This window comes from Hypanus sabinus, chromosome 7 (assembly GCF_030144855.1).
Source record: "Hypanus sabinus isolate sHypSab1 chromosome 7, sHypSab1.hap1, whole genome shotgun sequence".
NCBI classification, from domain to species: domain Eukaryota; kingdom Metazoa; phylum Chordata; class Chondrichthyes; order Myliobatiformes; family Dasyatidae; genus Hypanus; species Hypanus sabinus.
This window is the reverse complement of record NC_082712.1, coordinates 108,970,883-108,989,096: the sequence shown is the minus strand read 5'-3', so window position 1 is coordinate 108,989,096 and position 18,214 is coordinate 108,970,883. Positions and strand designations below refer to the sequence as shown.

The 18,214-nt window shown below is 46.2% G+C and overlaps 1 protein-coding gene across 3 annotated transcripts in view; it reads left to right on the top strand.

Annotated features, from left to right (window-relative positions):
* cpt1ab (carnitine palmitoyltransferase 1Ab (liver)) overlaps positions 1-18,214 on the top strand; it is a 67,077-nt gene that overhangs the window by 17,678 nt on the left and 31,185 nt on the right. For all 3 annotated transcript variants that reach the window (XM_059975363.1, XM_059975365.1, XM_059975364.1), the window contains exons 3-8: positions 7,450-7,605; positions 8,115-8,254; positions 8,336-8,507; positions 9,633-9,734; positions 12,220-12,357; positions 14,718-14,795. In XM_059975363.1, coding sequence (XP_059831346.1) covers positions 7,465-7,605; positions 8,115-8,254; positions 8,336-8,507; positions 9,633-9,734; positions 12,220-12,357; positions 14,718-14,795 — 771 coding nt within the window. In that variant the 5' untranslated portion in view covers positions 7,450-7,464. The remainder of the gene's footprint in view (positions 1-7,449; positions 7,606-8,114; positions 8,255-8,335; positions 8,508-9,632; positions 9,735-12,219; positions 12,358-14,717; positions 14,796-18,214) is intronic.

Below are 18,214 nucleotides of genomic sequence, written 5' to 3'. Positions count from 1 at the left end.
GGGATAGCTCAAACACCGTCCATAAATCTGCCGACTGCACAACTATTATTGGCAGAATTTCAGATGGTGACGAGGTGGGGTACAGGAGTGAGGTAGATCATCTGGTTGAGTGGTGTTGCAGCCCTTGCTCTCAACGTCAATAAGACCAAGGAATGAATAGTGGACTTCAGGAAGGGTAAGTCAAGAAAACACACCAATCCTCATCAAGGAATCAGAAGTGGAAAGAGTGAGCAGTTTCAACACAAATGCTGGGGGAACTCAGCAGACGGGGCAACATCTATGGAAAAGAATAAACAATCGATGTTTCGGGCTGAGGCCCTTCATAGTAAATGGAAAATGAAATTAGAAGCTAGAGTAAGAAGGTGGGGGAGGGGAGGAAGTAGTAGGTGATGGGTGAAACTGGGACGGGGGAGGGTGAAGTAAAGAGCTGGGAAGTTGATTGGTGAAAGAGAGAAAGGGCTGGAGAAGGGGGAATCTGGTAGGAAGAGGACAGAAGGCCATGGGAGAAAGGGAAGGAGAAGGGGGAATCTGGTAGGAGAGGACAGAAGGCCATGGGAGAAAGGGAAGGAGGAGGGGGAACCTGGTAGGAGAGGACAGAAGGCCATGGGAGAAAGGGAAGGAGGAGGGGGAATCTGGTAGGAGAGGACAGAAGGCCATGGGAGAAAGGGAAGGAGGAGGGGGAACCTGGTAGGAGAGGACAGAAGGCCATGGGAGAAAGGGAAGGAGGAGGAGGAACCTGGTAGGAGAGGACAGAAGGCCATGGGAGAAAGGGAAGGAGGAGGGGGAACCTGGTAGGAGAGGACAGAAGGCCATGGGAGAAAGGGAAGGAGGAGGGGGAATCTGGTAGGAGAGGACAGAAGGCCATGGGAGAAAGGGAAGGAGGAGGGGCACCAGAGGGAGGTGATGAGCAGGTAAGGAGATAAGGTGAAAGAGGGAAATGGGAACGAGGAATAGTGAAGGAGAAGGGGGAGAGGCAATTATCAGAATTTCGAGAAATTGATGTTCATGCCATCAGGTCAAAGACTACCCAGAAAGGCTATAAGATGTTGCCCTTCCAACCTGAGTGTGACCTCATCGTGGCAGTGAAGGAGGCCATGGACTGTCATGTCAGAATGGGAAGTAGAATTGACCACCAAGAGATTCCGCTATTCCTGGTGGACGGAGTGTAGCGGTCTACGTCAGATCTCACTGATATATAGGAGGTCACACTGGGAGCACCGGATACAGCTGACTCACAGGTGAAGTGTTGCCTCACCTGGAAGGACTGTTTGGGGCCCTGAATGGTGGTGAGGGGCAGGCGTAGCACTTACTCCACTTGCAAGGGGGAGAGAAAGATGTGCTTGGTGGTGGGATCCCGTTGCAGATGGTAGATGTCACAGACAATTATGTGCTGGATGCAGAGGCTGATGGGGTGGCAGAGGAACCCTTTCTCTGATGTGGTGGCTGGTGGATGGGATGAGGGCAGGTGGGCGTGAGATGCAAGTGAGGGTAGCATTGATGGTGGATGAAGGAAAAGCCCTTTCTTTGAAGGAGGAGGACATCCCACTAGTTCTGGAATGAAAAGCCTCACCCGGAGAGCAGATGTGGCAGAGACAGAGGAACTGAGAGGGGATGGTATTTTTACAAGTATCAGGGTGGGAAGAGGTATAGTCCATGTAGCTGTGAGAGTCAATGGGTTTATGATAGACATCACTGTATAAACTGTCTCCAGAGATAGAGACAGATCGAGAAGGGGAGGAAGGTGTCGAAAATACACGGGGAAATTTGAGGGCAGGATGCAAGTTGGAGGCAAAGTTGATGAAGTTGATGAGCTCAGCATGGGTGCAGGAAGCAGCAACAATGCAGTTGTTGGTGCAGCGGAGGAAAACTTTGCGAGTGATACCAGTGTGGGCTTGGAACATTGACTGTTCCACGTAGCTGATATAAAGGCAGGCATAGCTGGGACCCATGCGAATGCCCATGGCTATGCATTTTGCTTGGAGGAACCAAAGGAGAAATTGAGAGTGAGGACTAATTTTGCCAGACAAAGGAGAGTGGTGGTAGAGGGGAACTGGTTGGGTTTGGTATCCAGAAAGAAGTGAGAGCAGTTTCAAGTTCCTGGTTGTCAACATCTCTGAGGATCTATCCTAGGCCCAGCATATTGATGCAGTTGCAAAGAAGGCACGATACTGCCTAATTTCATTGGGAATTTGAGAATTGGTATATCACCTAAGCTGCTTGCAAATTTCTACAGACATACCATGGAATGCATCACCATCACCATCTCTGTGCTGCGGCTCCCCGTGGTTTGTTAGTTTTTGAAATTTAATTCGAAATTTGAAGATTATGGTGATCTTGTACAATCTAAATAAAACGTTGTGGCGACCCCATTTCCTGGCACATCTGAACCGGCTCACAATTAGCCACCGTTCCGGCTAAGGGAAATAGCCTATGGGGGTTTGTGAGTACGTGTCTTTTGGAGCATCCGCGCCCATGGGGGGCGGGTTGAGGGAGGCTTTAAAGCAAGGCTGTTTAGTTCGAATGAAGTTACCTTTGACTGCAGTGTCTTTATTTTAGCACTGTGTGTAGCACACCGCTACAACGTGTTTTTTATCGCTATTAATATGCATCACCACTGCCAATGCCTGACACCCGCCAGTGCGCGCTTTCTTTTAATTCTTCGATCCAAGGTAGGCTAACTATGGAGTAACCTTCAACCCAACGTCTTTTTTTCGGAGTTCAAAATGTTTTTGTTGCATGCAGAAATGTAATTTCGTTTTCTCTGCAGGAGTTCATCAATTTCATAAATGCAACACATTATAGTTTGTTTATACATAGCATAAAGGCAAAAAAAAAAACCCGTTGTATGCAGTGTTATTTCATTTTAAATGTCAAACGGGTTTTGTGGCTCCCAGCGTTTTCTTTTCTGTGGGAAATGGGTCCAAATGGCTCTTTCAGTGGTAAACGTTGCCGACTCCTGGCCTAGGACAATGAGCAGTGGTCACACAGAGTTGTGTAAAATCTCAAAGGGCATAGATAGAGTGAATACACACAGTACTTTTCCCAGGGCTGAGGAATCAAGATCTAGAGGGAAGGGTTTGCGGTAAGAGGGAGAAATTTAATTGGAACCTGAGGGGCAACGTTTTCATCTAGAGGGTGGTCCATATATGAAGTGAACTGCCAGAGGAAGTCATTGGAGCAGGTACATGTACATGGACAGGAGAGGTTTTGAGGGATATGGTCAAACATGGGTAAATGAGACTAGCTGGTATCTTGGTGAGTATGGACTGTTTGGTTCTTGCTTTTGTGCTGTGTAACTCTATGATTCGTATTGAAACTGCACAGAGGGAAGGTGAGGTTCTGTTCTCAACTTTGACATTGTTGGAAGGGTTTGATAGGCTGAAGGCAGAAGTGAGATGGAGAATTAACATGTTAAGTGACTGCAAGCATAGTCACCTTACTTGATGAACAGAGGGGTTCCACAAAGCACTTATATTTAGTTGGGGGATAGGGAAATGGGATTGCTCTGAAAGGTAGCATAGACAATGAGCCAAATGGCCTGTGTTATCAGGAAATCAAAGGGGAAGAAAGAGGAAAAAACTGAGGAAAAGTTAAGTTAGGGATATGAATGGTGGGAAGGGTAGGGCAACTATTGCCTTTTGTGTGCTTGCCTGGGGAAGGGTCTATGATAAAGCGATTGTGAGCTGATTCAGGGGGTATGAAGGGAAAGATCCCTCCAGAAAACCAAGAGAGGATAGGAAGACGTGCCTGTCAGTGACATCTTGTTAAAGGCAGGTGGATCTGTTGGCTGGTAGGGTAGAAAGTGAGGACTAAAGAGGCCATCATCACTCTGGGTGGGAGGAGAGAGAAGGAGAAGAAATGGAGGAAATTGAATGGACTGTTTTTATGGCCACTTGACACTCCACCTGTCAATGCTTAACTGTCTCCACACACAGTGGCAGGAAAGATTGCCAGTGTTATCAGGCAATGTATTCCAATATCCTGCCAACAACACTTGAATCCAGGCCCTGCTGTAACTGGTTCCAGGCCCTAGTAGGTGAGCTGTGAGTGATTGTCCTTGGCTTCAGAACAACATCTGACTGTCACTGCCAGGGGAGCAATGGGCAGCAAGAGATTCTGCAGGACAACAGGTTCCTGCAGATGCTGGAAATCTTCAGCAACACCCACCAAATGCTGACTGGAGGGACTCAGCAGGTCAGGTAACATCTGTCCAGGGAAATAAACAGTCAACATCTCAGGCTGAGACCCTTCATCAGGGCTGGAAAGGAAGAGAGGAAAAGCCAGAATAAGGAGGGGAGGGGAGGAGTACATCTGTCAATTGATAGGTGAGAGGGAAGGAGGTGGGAGGGAGGGCAATTTGAGTTATGAGGTTACTCCTTACTCCAAGTTAATGCAGTGAAGGGATTTGAAATAGATGGGAGACCTGATGAAGGTTTATCAGATAATGAGAAGCACGAATAGAGTCAACGTCCAGTATGTTTTTCCCAGGATCAAAATGTCTAGTACCAGAGAGGAGAGGGGAAAAGACGGGTGAAGGGAGCTTTTAGCACAGAGAGCTGGGTGGCTGGAACGCTCTGCCAGGGGTGGAGGCAGGTGCATCAAGATGCTCTTAGGCACATGAATGAGCAGAGAATGGAGGGATGTGAGCAGAAGGAATTAGTTCTGTTCGACATTCAGTCGCTGGTTTAATTTGTTCAGTACAGCATTGTGGACTGAATGGCCTGTTCCTGGACTTACTCTTCTATGTTCTGTCAGCAAGAGGGACATAAAATATTTTGTGAGGTTGGGAAAGGAAGGGGAGGCAGTAAATTTAATGGGGGAGGTAGAGGAGAGCTGGCTGAGAGGTGAGGGGAAGTGCAGGGCACAAAGTGGGCATTCTGACTTGTGCAAGTTGGTAGCTGACGTGGGTGGTGGGTGTGACTGTTGCCCCATTCTAGAGTTCTGATAAGCATTGCAAAACAGCGTAGAGGCTGAGTACAGTGGAACGCTCTGCCCAGCTCACTGTGCGCTGTCACTATCAGGTTCTCTGCTGCCCTTGTTTCCACAATATAATGAATGGCATCTGGATATCTGATCCTGTTGATATAAGAAATAGGAGCAGGAGTCGGCCATCTGGCCCTTGGAACCTGTTCCGTCATTCAATAAGATCATGGCGGATCTGACCATGGACTCATTTCCACCTACCTGCATTTTCCCTGTAACCCTTAATTCCCCTACTATTCAAAAATCTATCCAACCTTGTCTTAAATATATTTACTGACGTAGCCTCCACTGATTCATTGGGCAGAGAATTCCACAGATTCACCACTCTCTGGGAAAAGCAGTTCCTCCTCATCTCCATCCTAAATCTACTCCCCCAAATCTTGAGCCTATGTCCTCTACTTCTAGTCTCACCTACCAGTGGAAACAAATTCCCTGCCTTTATCTTATTTATCCCTTTCATAATTTTATATGTTTCTGTAAGATCTCCTCTCATCCTTCTGAATTCCAGCGAGTACAGACCCACGCGACAATCTCTCCTCACAGTCTAACCCCCTCACCTCTGGAATCAACCTGGTGAACTTTCTCTGCACTGCCTCCAAAGCCAGTATATCCTTCCCCAGGTAAGGAGACCAGAACCGCAGACAGTACTCCAGATGTGGCCTCACCAGTACCCTGTACAGTTGCAGCGTAATGTCCCTGTTCTTGAATTCAATCCCTCTAGTAATGAAGGCCAACATTCCATTTGTCTTCTCGATAGCCTGCTGACCTGCAAACTAACCTTTTGAGATTTTGAGATCATGCGCAAGCACTCTCAAGCTCTTCTGCAAACAGCATGCTGCAATCTATTACCATTTAAATAATAATTTTATCTTCCATTTTTCCTTCCAAAGTGGATGACCTCACATTTACCAACATCGTACTCCATCTGCTAAACCCTTACCCACTCACTTAACCTATCTATATCTCTCTGCAGACTCTCTGTATGCTTTGCTTTTCCACTCAATTTAGTTTCATCAGCAAACTTAGATACACTACCTTTAGTCCCCTCTTCCAGATCATTAATGTATATCATGAACAGTTGCGGGCCCAGCACCGATCCCTGCGGCACCACCGCTCACCACTGATTGCCAACCAGAGAAACATCCATGTATTCCAACTTTCTGCTTTCTATTGGTTAACTAATCCTCTATCCATGCTAATACATCACCCCCAATTCCATGCGTTCTTATTTACGGATAAGTCTTTTATGTGGCATGTTATTGAATGCCTTCTGGAAATCCAAGTAAATAATCTATCCACTGCTCTCATTATAGCCTCAAAGAACTCCAATAAGTTTGTCAAGCAGGACCTTCCTTTGCTGAATTCATGCTGTGTCTACCTGATGAATCTGTTTCTTTCCAGATGCCTCACTATTTCTTCTTTAATGATAGCTTCAAGCATTTTCCCAACTACTAATGTTAAACTAACTAGCCTATAGTTACCTGCCTTTTGCCTGCAGCCTTTTTTGAACAGTAGCGTGACATTTGCCTTCTTCCAATCTGCTGGGACCTGCCTAGAGTCCAGAGAATTTTGGTAAATTATCACCAAAGCCTCTTCTATAATATCTGCCATTTCTTGAGCACTGTGAAAAATCTCTTGAAAGTCTTCCACTGTTCCTTAACCATCCCACCATGTAGCCTGCATCTTCAGCACCCTCTATCTACCCTGCCTTCTCCAGATCAGAATCATGCTTATTATCATTGATATGTCTCGTGAAATGTGTTGTAGTGTGGTAACAGAGCAGTGTGCGATTATAGTGGTATTGGATTATTATTGCAGTGGAAAGCCTGTCTTGTGTTCTGGTCATACAGCTCAGATCATTGCACAGCACATTGAGGTAAAAACAATAACAGTGAGGTGTAACAGCTACAGAGAAAGTGAAGCTGCGCAGGTATTGATTACAGTTGTAGGTTATCAATAAGGTACAAGATCATAAGGTAGGTTGTAGGGTTAAGTGTCTATCGTACTGTACTAAAGACCCATTTAAATAGTCTTATTACAGTGATTTAGAAACTGTCCTTGAGCCTGCGGGAATGTGCTTTTAGGCTTTTGAATCTTCTGCCCTGATGGAAGGTGGAGAAGAGAGAATGGGTAGGGTTGGCAGTTTTAGTGAGGTGGAGCTGGGTTTGGGGACAAGTGGTTCCTAAGACGTGCTGAGCAGTTTTGTTGTGTCCATGGACAGAGCAGTTGCCACACCAAGCCATTAAGCATCAAGATAGGATGCTTTCTAAGGTCATTAAAAACTACGTTAAGTTACTAATGTAAATAAATACTGCAATATAGATGAATAAGATTTAAAAAAGAGAGAGTGTTTGTGAGTTCATGAACCTGTATGGGGGTGATTCTAAGAAGTGGCTGGCTGCTGCCTCTTACTGGTTGCCCAGGGGATGGGAGAGCCTGTTCACCAGATGTCTGTGTCTCCATCAGGGCTGACAACCCCAGATGGCAGAAGCTCACCAGGCCGTGGCATTTCAGTTCACCGTCACCCCGGATGGCATCGACTTGCAGCTGAGCCATGAGGCGCTGAAACAAGTCTACTTGTCTGGTCTGCGGTCGTGGAAGAAACGTCTCCGACGGTACAAAGTAAGATCTCCTTCGATCGTGTATCCAGGGAAGGCAAAGCTGGTGTGTGTTTGGGGTAGAGGGTGGTTACTTGTACTGCTCTGGGGGCACCTCTCAATGGCACAAGTTACCTATACCACACTGGTGCTCTGGTTATTTACACCCCTGACTGCTCTCCCAGTGATGCAGGAACTGCAGGGCGTAGAGTGTGTGAGTTGGGAGATGAGGGCAAGTCTTTATGACACTTTAGATCACTGTATGCCGTTCTGGCCACTAAACTTCCAGAAGGGTCCAAGGAGAATTGATGCCAGGACCTCAGCCCTCAGTGGCATCGATGGCCGGTGATGCTCTGACCAAGATCACACATGCTGTCTTCATGACGCTGCTGCGGTACCAGGAACACTCAGATAATCAAATTGTCTGTAAACTGAGCTGAGAGGTCCTGGGGCCACATGAGGATCTGTGGCGAGGGCCCTTGGTTAGTGTGCGGTCCAACCTTTGCTGAATTATCTGTTGATTCTTCTCCGCAGAATGGGATCCTGACGGGGGTTTATCCTGCCAGCCCCTCCAGCTGGCTCTTCGTGGTGGTGGCTGTGATTGCAACGATGTACGCCCGTGTCGACCCTTCTCTGGGAATGATCGAGAAGATCCGGGGTCACCTGCCTACCAAGTAGGTGCTAGAGCTGCTGACCTTGCCGCTGGAGGTTTCTGGGTATCATCTGTTGCTACATTAACCATTCTTCTTTGGCAGTGGTTACCTGTCCAACCAGAGTGAGAACATCCTGAGTGGTCTGCTCTTCGGGACGGGGCTCTGGATTGCCTTGGTCTTCACCATGCGCCAGACACTGAAGCTGCTTCTTTCCTATCACGGCTGGATGTACGTCGCACATGGCAAAACCCCAGGCCACATCAAGCTCTGGATGGTAAGTCAATGCCACCCAAACCCTATGCCTGAATTCATTCCAGAGCTGTGGGAAAGGAAGGTTTGTTAGTTTCCCTGTGTCTACAGAACAGTTCAAAATCAGCACCACAGCCCCCTCACACCTCTGGGATCTGGAGAGGTTACTGGGAGATGGGGAAAGAAATTCCTCCAGAGATTCGTGATCCTCAGGGACATGGGTGGGAAAAATATTCTTGTTGGGTATGTACCATTTTCAGCTATTTGGCAGATACACAATCCTTTAATTAAAGGTTGTGTAAGGGAACCAAGAAGCATAAGATGTTACCTTCCTGTGGGATGGGATAGAATAGATTGGGGCCTAGTTCAGAATGGAATGGATTGATCTTGTGTCTGGGTCTGGCATAAGATAGATTATGCGTGGGTCTGTGGTGGAATAAATTCGGCTTGGATTTGGGTATAGAATGGGATGGTTTTGGTTTGGGTCTGGGGAGGGAAGGTTTGGGTTGGGAATGGGGAGTGATGGATTGGGTGTGGGAATGGGGAGTGATGGATTGGGTTGGGAATGGGGATGGAAGGATCGGGTTGGGAATGGGGATGGATTGTGTGTGGGTCTGGGAGGGAAGGATTGGGTTGGGAATGGGGAGGGATGGATTGGGTTGGGAATGGGGAGGGAAGGATTGGGTTGGGAATGGGGAGGGAAGGATTGGGTTGGGAATGGGGAGGGAAGGATTGGGTTGGGAATGGGGAGGGATGGATTGGGTTGGGAATGGGGAGGGAAGGATTGGGTGTGGGTCTGGGGAGGGAAGGATTGGGTGTGGGTCTGGGGAGGGATGGATTGGGTTGGGAATGGGGAGGGAAGGATTGGGTGTGGGTCTGGGGGGGAAAGGATTGGGTTGGGAATGGGGTGGTATAGATTATGTGCGAGGTGGGATGTATTGGGTCTGGCTTTTGGGTCAGGACAGATTGGTCTGGGTCTGGGATGGAATGGTTTATATCTAGGGCAGGATGGATTAGGTTGGAAATGGGTGTTGGTCTTTGAGACGCTCAATTGTTGCCCCTTTCCCTGTTGAGTTGTGTCTGGTGCAGTTCTCCTTAATGTGATCGAGTGAATTTATTTCTGGATCTTCATTGTCATGTCTCCTCACAGCTGATGGTGAAGATCTTCTCTGGCCGTAAGCCCCTGACGTACAGTTTCCAGACTTCTCTGCCCCGACTTCCTGTACCAGCTGTCAAGGACACCATGAGAAAGGTGAGTGGATCACAGTTGTTATTCCATTTTGGCCGAATAATGGTCTAAGTGTCCCAGGAGTTACTTCAGCTTGTCACAGTCTGGACAATCGGACAAGTGAGGTCCTGATATAACTGCTCCCAGCCACTGTAAACACTGTGGGCTCAGTATTTTTTGACTTTTGTTTCAAGCTTGTTATCAACACTGAATTTCCTAAAGCAGTATTCAGCTGAGACAACCTTGAAGGAGCTTTGTTGTTATGTAACCTGTGCTGTAGGCTGTGTGGGATAGATTACAGAGTTCTATGTTGTATGTGTTCAATGGGACTGGAGTCAGCTTTACCTGCCTCGGGCACTCTCTGCGTAAAGTTTTGATAGTTCATACTGTTACTGTGCATTATTGCCTCTGAGCTATATTCAGAATTGAAATTAACCAGCTAATTCTCTTGTCTATCTCCGCTTTGGCACATTCTCAACTTAATCAATTGAACTATTAACCTGGTGGGAGAGCATGTGGTCGAGCAAAAGTGAAAGGGAGATCTCCAGGGTTTTGGGCCTTCATGGATGTCCAAAAAGAGTGGGATAAAACCAAGAAGGGGAAACCTGTGACAAGTATGAAGAGCTTGAACATTAGTAAAGGCCATGGGGCGTGGAAGGTTTAGAGTTGGGAAGGGATGGAAAAGTAACATTGACACGAAATACAAAGGAAAATGCCAAACTATTTTATGAGTTTGTAAAAGGGAAGGGTACACAGCTCTAAATGAGTAGTTTGCATCTGTCCTCAGAAAAGAGAGAATTCAGAAAAGAGAGTTAAAGAGGAAGAAAGTGACTTTCACAAAGACAAAGAAGTTGAGGGGTCAATCAACTTTAAAAATATATAATTCTCCACCTTGGATAAAACATACCACAGGCTTTTCAGAAGAGCAAGGTTGGAGCTGACATAAGATGAGATTTTAAGCCCGTTTGGATACAAGCATAGAACTCAGCTGATTGCTAATGTGATTTAAGATGGGAGACGAATAAACCAAGTAAGCAAAACTTTGACATTGGTCGTGGGCAAATCACTGGACGGCACTGATAGGAAGGTTGTATGGGGTGGAGTTCTGCAGGCTTCAGCACTCTGTCCCTTGCTTTTTACTAATAATTTGGAGAAGTGTAGGGGTGCTAGATTAAGAAGTGTGCAGATGGCCCTGATACTGAAGTTAGGAGTAATATTGAAAATGAGGAAGGTAGTGGCAGCTGAGGGAAGAGTAAACAGGTTAATTTGTTGGCTGGTCACTTTAGGTACCTTTGATAGCAGATTGCTTGCAGCAATGGCAGCAGGAATATAACATCAGGCAGAATCTAGTGGAACTGTATGAAACACCTGGCCCTATCACAGTGGTGAAACCACAACTGGTTCTGACCACATGAAGTATATCACGTGCGTACAAGGATGTAGAGGAGATTTTTAAAAATGTTGTCGAGCCCAGGGAATTATTGTTATTGAGTTGGATGGACCAGGACTGAGGAAACACAAGAACTGGCAAATGGTGGAATCTGAAGCAACATGCAATCTGCTGGAGGATCTCAGTGTGTCGACCCGAAACATCAACGATTCCTTCCCCCTGCGGATACTGCTTGATCTGCCGCATTCCTCCAGCAGGTTGCATGCTGGGCCAGTCCAGAGTTGTTTCCTATTCTACAGATAAGACAGTTGGGTTAATAAATTGAAGGGGTATATAAAATTGCTGAATGACCCAGACAGGGTGAACAGGAAAAGTCCGGCTTTTTTCACCCAGTGGGTGACAGCAATCAGGAGCACACTGTCTGAGGGGGCGGTGGCAGCAAAGAGTCTTATCTGAATCACCGAGACAGAGAAGGCTACAGGCTAAGTGCTGGGAAATGGTATTATTGTGGATAGTTTGTATGTTGTGGAACTCTGGCTAGTAGCATCACCCATCTCAGTGTTGTGTGTGTGAACTTGGCCAAGGGAGGGAGAATAAAATACTGGATGCTAGAGAGCAATAAAAGGAGAAGAGGAGTGGAGTGATGGAGCTTTGTGCCAGGATCTATCATGGAGACGATAAGCCTGTGGCCCCCTGTCTCGTGCCAAGTAATTTAGAATTATGTAGGTTTATTATAACACTTAGTTGTGAAACTTGTTTTCTGTGGCAGCAGTACAGCGCAATGCATAAAGAGTGCCAAGTTCCAATAAAAAAATAAAATGTGCAAAAGAGGAATAGTGAAGTAGTGTTCATGAGTTTATGGGACATTAGATGGAGATGAATTTGAATTATTGCTTAGCTCAAACTCTCCTGTGTTATCAAACCCTTCCAGTAATATGGGACAAGAATTTGATACGTTGATTTTAACTGTAATTATAACAAACTTCTGCAGTAAAGATCACTGGTAACCCCAGTGACTCCCCATCTCTTGACGCTATGTGTGTCTCTGCTCTCTTGATGCTCTGTGTGTCTGTGCTACCTATTGTCTGTGATGGAGTGAAGTGCTCTTGTTGTGTCCAGTACCTGGAGTCTGTCCGTCCAGTCCTGACTGACGAGAATTTCAAGCGGATGCAGGCGCTGGCTCGGGACTTTGAGCTGAAGGAGGGACCGAGGCTTCAATGGTATCTGAAGCTCAAATCCTGGTGGGCCACCAACTATGTAAGTAATGGCTCTGCAGGTGAGAACCTGTCTTGTTTGATTTTAACTGGAACCTGCTTTTTGCGCAGCCAGGGACTACGCTTACTGGGACTGCCCATACACTGGATGATATAATGTCCAGTCACTGGCAATTAATTACAGTAGATGTCCCTAGTATATGGGTGAGTTTTAGATTGTGGGGGGAGTTGATGGGAATTTGGGGAGGATAGAATGAGGTCAGTGGTACCTGATGACTAGACCAAAGAGCCTGCCTCTGTGCTGGATAAATGACTGTGATCAGTGGCCCTCCCTGGAGCTGAAGAAGTTTACACTCTTCGTGCTCATTCTCTGTTCCCCTTTTCCTGCTTGCTCACGGTTTTCACGTTCACTCGTGGATTCACAGAGCACTTCAGTCAAGCTGGCCTGTACTGACTAAGCCCATATTCCTCTAAGCCTTTCCTATCCACGTACCTTTAAATGTCTTTGAAATGCTGTAATGCTACCTGTCTCAACCACTCCCTTTGGCAGCTCATACTTGCGACCCTCTGTGTGGAAATAGTTGCTCTTCGGGTCCATTTTGCATCTGCCCCTCTCACCTTACACACATGCCCTCGAGTTTTAGACTCCCTTACCCTTTGAAAATGACTGTGACCATTCACCTTATCTACATAGAAAACCAACAGCACAATACAGGCCCTTCGGCCCACAAAGTTGTGCTGAACATGTCCCAACCTGAGAAATTATTAGGCTTACACACAACACTTTATTTTTCTAAGCTCCATGTACCTATCTAAAAGTTCCTTAAAAGCCCCTGTCGTATCCGCCTCCACCACCGTTGCCAGCAGCCCATTCCACGCACTTACCACTCTCTGAGTAAAAAAACTTGCCCCGATACCTCCTCTGTACCTATTCCCCAGCACCTTAATTCTGTGTCCTCTTGTGGCAACCATTTCAGCCCTGGGAAAAAGCTTCTGACTATCCACGTGATCAATGCCTCTCATCGTCTTATACACCTCTCTCAGGTCACCTCTCATCCTCCGTTGCTCCAAGGAGAAAAGGCTGAGTTCACTCAACCTATTCTCATAAGGCACGCTCCCCAATCCAGGCAACATCCTTGTAAACCATGAGGCAACATCCCTCGTGATTTTACCAATCTCTATAAAACCATCCAATCCACCCCAACCGCAACTTCCTTTGCTCCAGGAAAAACAGTCCCAGCCTACCCAACTTCTTACCCTTCAGTCATGGCAACATCCTTGTGAATCTTTTCTGTACCTGCTCAAGGTTAATTGCAGACCAGCACTAAATACTCCAAGTTCAGACTAATGTATGGTATAATTGTAATGTGATGTACCCACTCAGTTACTAAAGGCAAGCATTCTTCACACCATGTCTAAACGTGTTGCCACTCACAGAGGCTATGCACCTAGGTCTCCCCAGCACCCCACCATTTACTTGGTAGGTCCTGTCCTGGATTAACTTCCCACAGTGCATCCCTATGCACTTATCTGAATTAAATTCGATTTGCCATTCCTTTGAACACTTTCCCAGTTGAACTAAATGCTGTTGTAACCTAGGTTAATCTTCTTCAGTCTCCAATTCTGTGAAATCCATTGCCACAGATGGCTGTGGAGGCCAAGTCATGAGTATACTGAAAGCGGAGGTTGATTAGTAAGGGTGTCAGAGGTTACAGTGAGAAGTCAAGAATGTGGGATTGAGAGGGATAATAAATTAGCCACGATGAAATGCTGGGCCAAATGGCCTAATTCTTCTCCTCTGTCATATGGGCTCAAAAGCATACAAATTATGCCACCTACAAACCCATTGAAATCATTTATATATATATATATATATATATATATATATATATATATATACACACACACGCATATATTCTCTCTCTCTCTCACTCTCTCTGTCTCTCTCTCTCTCTCATCTTAATCTTTCTCTTTCCTTTATTACTCCCACCTAGCACCATGAATCCAATGCTTCATCACATTAATTGAGGTTTACTAAGAATATCCAGTTGTTTTTTTGACCCAGTGCTGGGGAGTAGTATTCACACTCCTCACTGGCAATATGCTGACGGATGGCATCTGCAGAAGGGTTCTAAGATGGTCACAATGGATCTTGTGGTTGGATAGCTGTCAAAATTCCTTTTTGGTCAGGTGAGAACAGCTGACATTTGGCCATGTGTGGAACTGTCCACAGTCCCCACTATGTGCTTGCTCCTTGTAGACAATGACCTCTGTGGCCAGCAGTGATGTACTGTTAGGCTTTGGGCAACTGCTCTGTCCCATACAGGCTGGCAATGGGCAAAGCTGTTGTATGTCAATGTGTGTGTCTGGAATGCCCTGGTTTGACTGTAATCTCATAAACAGGTCAGTGACTGGTGGGAGGAATACATCTATCTGCGAGGACGCGGGCCCATCATGGTCAACAGCAATTACTACGCAATGGTGAGTGGGTGTGTATTTTTGATGAGAGGTGGGCACGGGTGAGAGCGGGGAAGATGGTTGGATGAACTGTGGCTACATGGGGATCTGGGAGAGGGAGCAGGTGAGGATTGTGTGCAGTTTTGGGTCAGGGAAGGAGTAGATGAGTTGAACCTTGTTTGGATCTTTTGCACTGTGTAAATTATCTGTCAAGCTTTTCACTGTACCTCAGTACATGGGACCAAAACAAACCAATTCCAATTCCACTTGAAGAAGGTTAGCTGGAAGGGCATTTGAAGGAGGAGGTGGAGGGATTTGAGGGTGGATTATTTTTCATTCTTTTGAGGATGAGTCAGCATCTTGTTGCCTCTCTCTAGTTGCCCTTGAGAAGGTGGTGGTGAGCTATCATTCTTGAACTGCTGCAGTCCCAGAGGTGTGGGTGTATTCACACTGCTGTAGTTCCAGGATCGTGACCCAGGGCAACTTCCAGGTGGTGGGTTTAGAAGGTGCTGTCTGCGCAGTCTTGGTGGTTACTGCACTGTATCCTGTAGATAATACAAATACTGCTGCGTCGGTGGTGAACTGAGCAAGTGGTTTTGGATTAGATGCCCCTCAGATGGGCCACTGTGTCCCGTGTGGTGCCCAGCTTCTTGAATGCATCTGAGCGGGCAGCTTATGCCTGAGCTCTCCATGTGCTCTGAATTTAGGACAATACAGGGACAAGACTGAGTCGAGATTCACTGTGAATAACACACGTGACTTGTGGTGAGGATTGCATACCATTGCAGACTTCAAAGCCAAACGAAGTGGTGCCGCCAACATCACGGCCCCTCTCCCAGATGAGCTCAATCACTTTTACGCTCAGTTCAATGTCACTAACTCTGAGTCTCTGAGGAAAGCCACTGCTACAAATTGCAACCTGGTCATCTCTGAGGCTGATGTACGCAGATGTTTCCAACGAGTGGACAGTCACAGGGCTGCGGGACCGGACGGCATCCCAGGGCGAGTACTCAGGATGTGTGCAGCACAACTGGCAGGCGTGTTAACAAACATTTTTAATCTCTCCCTATCCCAATGTAGAGTGCCCTCCTGCTTCAAACCAGCCACCAATTGTCCCTATACCAAAAAAGACCAAGGTAACGTGTGAATGACTGGCGTCCTGTCGCACTCACCTCAATAATAAGCAAATGCTTTGAGAGGCTGGTCAAGGATTGCACCTGTATCATGCTACCACCCACAATGGACCCCCTACAATTCACCTACCGACACAACCGATCGACAGATGACGCAATCCCCACACCGTCCTTGCACATCTGGAGAAGAAGGATGCTTATGTGAGAATGCTGTTCCTGGACTACAGTTCATCATTCAACACCATAATTCCTTCCAGGCTTGATAAGAAGCTCAGAGACCTCGGCTTTAACCCTGCCTTGTGCAGCTGGATCCTGGACTTCCTGTCAGATTGCCGGCAGGTGATAGGAGTGGACTCCCTCACCTCTGCCCCTCTGATCATCAACACAGGTGCCCCTCAGGGCTGTGTACTAAGCCCCCTCCTTTACTCTCTGTATACCCATGACTGTGTCACCACCCACAGCTCTAACCTGCTAATTAAATTTGCTGATGGCACAACATTGATGGGCCTAATCTCAAACAGAGACCTACAGAGAGAAAGTCATCACCCTGATACAGTGGTGTCAGGAAAACAACCTCTCCCTCAATGTTGCAAAAACGAAGAAGCTGGTTGTGGATCATAGGAGGAAGGGAGACAGGCTAACCCCTATTGACATCGATGGATCTGTGGTTGAAGGTGAACTGCTTTAAGTTCCTTGGCATCCACATCACCGATGGAGAGGATGATGTGATCAACCTAATCAAAACATTCAGGCAGCTGGAGAAGAGCTAGCATTGGTAAAATCAGAATTCGGGTTAACATCACTGGCATATGTTGTGAAATTTGTTGTTTTGTGGTATCAATAACTAAATAGGAATATTTGATGATCCCTATTGAACCTGCACACAGAGTTTTCACATATCTAATTCTTTTAGTGGCATGGTTAGAACATCGGCTGATTGGTAGGAGGCAGCAAGTGGGAATAAAAGGATCCTTTTCTGGTTGGCTGCCAGTGACTAGTGATGTTCTGTAGAGGTTGGTGTTGGGACCACTTCTTTTTATGCTGTATATCAATAATTTAGATGATGAAATAGATGGCTTTGTTGCCAAGTTTGCAGATGATACAAAGTTTGGTGGAGGGGCAGGTAGTGTTGAGGAAACAGGTAAGCTGCAGAAGGACTTACAGATTAGAAGAATGAGCAAGAGAGTGGCAAATGAAATACAATGTTGGACAATGCATGATCATGCACTTTGGTAGCAGGAATGAATGTGCAGACTATTTTCTAAATGGGGAGAAAATCCGAAAATCTGAGATGTAAAGGGACTTAGGAGTCCTAGTACAGAACACTCTAAAGTAGTGGTCACCAACCTTTTTAAGCCCAAGATCCCCTACCCCCACCTTAGTGAAAGGCAAGATCGACCTACTAAATTGTTTAGAGAAAAAACAGCTCAGATTGTACTTCTAACTTGAGGCCCTTTATTTGGGCTAATTGTATTTTAATTACATAAAATGCTTGTCAAACTTTCAAATTAATTTAACCAAGTAAACACTAACTAGCATAACAAACAGGCCATAGCGGCATCGAGCTCATCCAATAATGCCTTGAGTAAGCGGTGCTGAAGAGCTTTTGCTCGAATCAAGTTTATCAGTTTGACCAGCAGTGTCATTACATGAGAGAAGTCCACGACCCTCTCAGCCAAGGCCTGCTGATGAATCACACAGTGACAATCCAGGAAGTCGGGAAAATCAGTGTCATTACGGCACAGTGCTATAAAACCAATGCACACCGTGCATTGCTGGGGCCCCATCAGTAGTAATTGCCACCAGTTTATGAATGGAGATTTCATTTTCACGGATTTTTTTTAAACTCATTGTAAATATCCTCACCTCTCGTTCTCTCCTTTAAGTGCAAAAGAGTGAGGAAGTCCTCCTTTGTTGTAAAATCCTGGAAAGCCATTCTGACAAATACAACAAGCTGAGAGCTGTTTGCATTACATCCAGGGATTCATCAAACTGTCGTGAAAAAATATTCACAGAGTGACAAGTCCTTTAACACTGTTGATCCACGTCCTCTGAGCAGCATGTTTGCTTTGCCTTCAACCCCGATTTCAGCTCCTCAACTTTCCTGTTATTGGTAAACTTACTGAGACACTAGTATAAGTTTCAGGGGTACACAAGCTAATGACACCACTGTTTTTGTTTCCCATTTTTTGTACATTTGGGGAATGTTGGAATTTAAAGGGGGAGAAGCGTTGTAACGTGAGCATTATAAAGATGCTAATACCAATTAGGATCATGGTGATATAGCAATACTCCCGCTATGGAAAGCTG